We start from the raw sequence: 3,949 nt of genomic DNA on the forward strand, positions 1-3,949 counted from the left end.
CTGTGCAGTTTCCACTGCAAAAGAAAATCCCATTTTGATGTTAATTTATGGATTACCTGCAGACATTCATGCAAATGTCTATGCAAATTATTTTTCACATTTCACAGACATTTCTGAAAACCAGTCGCTGATCAAACGCAGCAGAAGTACAAAGGCAAGTTTTGTAGAGTACCTTTCATGTACAAGACAATTTAAAGTGCTTTACATGAAACATTAAAAGCAGCGCAGATGGTTAAAAGAAGCATAAAAACCAACAAATAGCAAAAATCACAAAACATGGCAGGAAAATATTCTTCAGCAGTTATTGCATTATTCTCACAAGAGCTTTCAGCTTAATCATGTATGTTTAAAAGACAGTACTGTAATTAGAGCTGAGTTTTTGTTTTTTTTTAATCCATATTTTCATCAGAAGAAGTTATTTTCTAAACTGAGTACCCAAGAGAGGATTAACTTTTTGGAGCTACTTTCCAACATTTTGGTTTTCCATTTAGTTTGACAACAGTCATAGAAATATGGTACAGATTATGAGATTGCTTTGAAGAAAGCCAGTTGAATGCAATCTTTCTTTATTTGTTTTCTGTTGGTGACTGTCCAAAGCAACTATGTTTGAAAAGAAAAGCTGAGCGAGGAACTGCTGGTGGGCCGGATGAGACTGGAGAGAGACAAATGGAGACAGTGATGCTGTAATAGAAAGAGAGGCAGAATGATGGAAGTGGTACAGGACTGCAGCGGTAGATGGGGCAGAGTGGAGCGTCAGTGTGAGAGAGCATGGGAGCGTTGTCAAAGTTTGGATAAAGAGTGAAAAAAGAATGAACCAAAACAAGGAAATTCCACTGTTAAGGGTACACTTTCAGGAAAACAACACTAAATTAAACCCCAACATAATCATACTGTTAACTGAGCCAGTTGTTTATATAAGTCATTATGGAGTTATTTTATCCAGAGCGAAAGACAATATGACCATTGTGGAAAGAACCAAGTGTGTCATTTTGCTCAGGATGTCTATTTACCCATTTCCTTTTAAATTCCGTTCAAGGAATCTGTGAATAGACTTTTTTTTTTTCTATATGATGGGACTAAATTGGGGGAAAAAGAAGCACGTCTAACTGAGAGAAACATGAATATCTGGGAGAAATCTGAAGGCAGTCTGATATTAAAAGGTTACGAACCTCTTGGCGTCCGTTGTGATTTGGCAGCCTTCCAGACACTTTGACTAAAAGAGCCGATCTGATCCCATCAGGAAGCATGATGACATTAACTGGACCAGTTATCGTGTTCTGAACTGGTGTTATTTCTGTTGAGTGAAATAAAGCAAACTCTGTCGCCTCCAATTTATTTCTCAACAAACTTTTCTGCCAGTGCCTTTTTGGTTTTTTGGGGGGTTTTTTTCTGATAGGAAAGCAGTCTGTCACGTTGTCTTCCCTCAGGCCACACCTCAACATGACAAGTAAAGACTAATGATACCCCCAGTGGCACAAAAGTCGGTAGAGTTCAGCTTGACTTTTTTACCCTCCTGTGTTGCTCATTGCTTTGGGAAATGATGGATAATTATCCCCGGAGATGTTTTCCCCACCTCTACAAGTCTGTCATTATGGCAGCTGTCCACATCATCCTCCTACAGAAGCCGACAGCAAAGACATCATTAAGTCACATAAGTTCATTACTCAGAACAGGATTGAACCACAAACTGGATCTCACTTGGTTTGTACCAAGTTAGCAGCCACCACTATCATGTAACTGGGAGGAGTCAAAGAGGAAGCGAGGCTTGTTTATCGGGTCTGGGTCAGGAGTCATTTTCCAGGAGAGGGGCTGTAATAGTGCGTGGATGTGTGCGCTGGTGCTTGTCATGGCATGATTGTGATGAAAACATGATGCTATTTCTGGTTGGTGTGCTGTAGCAAAGCCTGCAGCTTTCTCCTCGCTTGCTTACCCCCATCCCTCAGGCTTTGGCTGTCGTTCCTCCACTGCCCCACTATTTTCACAACGGGGGAGCTGCGGGATGTAGATAAGTTTCTTGACAGCCAGAACAACAGGGAGCCAGAGAGACTCCGTTGTATGTAGTAGCAGCTTATGACTCAGTGTGGTCAGGTTAATGAAGTATAATGTGAGCGATGAGGAGCAAAAATTATCTTGAGGCTTCTTTTTCTGTGCCTACATGATAGGAAATGATCATTTCTGAATAAAAAAAAAAAATTTAAAAAAAGAACAAACTGTCAAGGGGTTCATTGAGAATGTCTCATATAAACCAATGGAAATAAAGCATTTCATCACTAACAAGTTCCATTTTCTCTATTTCTCTCTTTCTAACAGGTGTAAGCAGACAATACCCAAACTTGACCCTCCTCCACCATCCATGAATCGTAAAAGGGTCAGCCGGACTTTCTCCCCAGGGTCAGAGGTCAGAGCTGCGCCCACGCCAGCAGAGGTCGGCTCCAATGAAGTGCCCCCGAGCCGCAGCAGCAGCCTCTCATTCCCAGACATCACCCCCAGCTCCTTGTCATCCACAGATTTCCACTCCCTCAGCAATGGCGAGAGCAGCTCTTCCTCGGCAAGCGAGGACTCGGGGGTCCGCTCCGAGACCAAGTCCCTTTTGTCTCCACTGCGTGATAACGACGACCTGTTCGGGGACCGTGGGACATTTTTCACCGCCTCTAGTGGGTGCGGGAGTCCTCTGGAGGAGAGAGATAAAGCAGTGATGTCTTCCTCTGAATCGTCCCCGACCGAATCCAACACCTTGGCCTTGGACACCTGTGATGACCTCCAGCCCTTCTCCCCAATGGATGATACCTGCCTTCACATCAGTTTTTCAGAGGATGAACTGCTGGAGAGCAGCCAGGAGGACACTAATGTTCCCCAGCGGAGTTAGGAGGAAGAGCTGATGTTCCTTCATGCTCGTCAATCAGCTTTTAATCTAATAGTTGCTGTCAGAACCTCCTTTATTTGCACTGGGCTCCATTTCAGGACTACAAATCATTCCATTCACTTGTGACACAGTGCACCTGTTACTAAAAATACTTCATTGTATAAATTATTAGCCCATGGACAGATTTAGTATTTTTGTAATGAAATTCCTGATCTAATGTACTTCTTAGGGGCTAGAAAAGCTTAGCAGAGTACATGTAGCAGCTCTTGCACTGTTGATGTCACATAAGCCACTGTAGAATTGAAAACTAATAAGGGAACGCATCTTATTTTTGCTAGTAGCCATTGTCAGAACATTATTTTGTATGATGCTTCACTGTGGTACAGACTATTCTGGAAACGTCCAGATTTCAGCGATGCTTGGTGGTCAGCTTGATGGAGGTGATGCTGGGAGGAGCCTTAGCTTCTGCAGAGCTCCTTATTAGGATGATGGAAAGAAAAGAATAAGAAAGTCAGTGAAGGGCGAGACAAGTCAGCAGATCTAGCTGTTTGGGTTCATGTGGGGCCATCAATGTCAGGAGTTTGTTTATTATACTGTCTCAGTTACGTGAGTTTCAAAGCATTATCTCCTACTCAGACTTAAAGGCTTTAAAGCAGCGCTGGGAAATTAGTTTTTTCCTGCATAGCATTAATTCTGTTTGGTGCGCTGTTCAAAACCTTTTGAAAACAGGATTACTGCTTTTAAAGAAAAGTGTTTGATTCTGAGAAACCAAACAGGAATAAAAATGTCCACTTTTACATAATTTAGCAGCCATTACAGCTTGACTTTGCATATGTCTGAGTGGGAAGTCTGTTATGATAAATAAACCCTGAGTCTCAGTTGGAAGATAATTGGAGAGTTGTTGGAGAAAGACAGAAAAGGAGATTGATTTTTTTTCTTATCTCCACCTCTTGCTATTTAAAATTCCCAATAACAAGAAAAACGTCTGTGGATTAACCTGAAAAACTGGTACTGAAATCAAACATATTACAGAGCAAAAGTACTGTGTCTGTAGCGATATTATTTATTCCCATTAAAGCCGTAGCT

General features: G+C 41.9%; 1 protein-coding gene across 1 annotated transcript; it reads left to right on the forward strand.

The window, feature by feature from the left end:
• Positions 1-735: 735 nt before the first annotated feature.
• Positions 736-3,080, forward strand: LOC306768617 (uncharacterized protein; the record flags this gene model as incomplete). The annotated part of the gene is made up of 3 exons (XM_079257025.1): positions 736-758; positions 2,391-2,425; positions 2,508-3,080. The coding sequence occupies 3 exons, from the start codon at positions 736-738 to the stop codon at positions 2,864-2,866; spliced, it is 417 nt and encodes a 138-aa protein (XP_079113151.1). The 3' UTR covers positions 2,867-3,080.
• Positions 3,081-3,949: the final 869 nt, after the last annotated feature.

The sequence above is a fragment of the Telmatherina bonti genome (assembly GCF_933228915.1).
Source record: "Telmatherina bonti genome assembly, chromosome: 17".
Classification (NCBI taxonomy): domain Eukaryota; kingdom Metazoa; phylum Chordata; class Actinopteri; order Atheriniformes; family Telmatherinidae; genus Telmatherina; species Telmatherina bonti.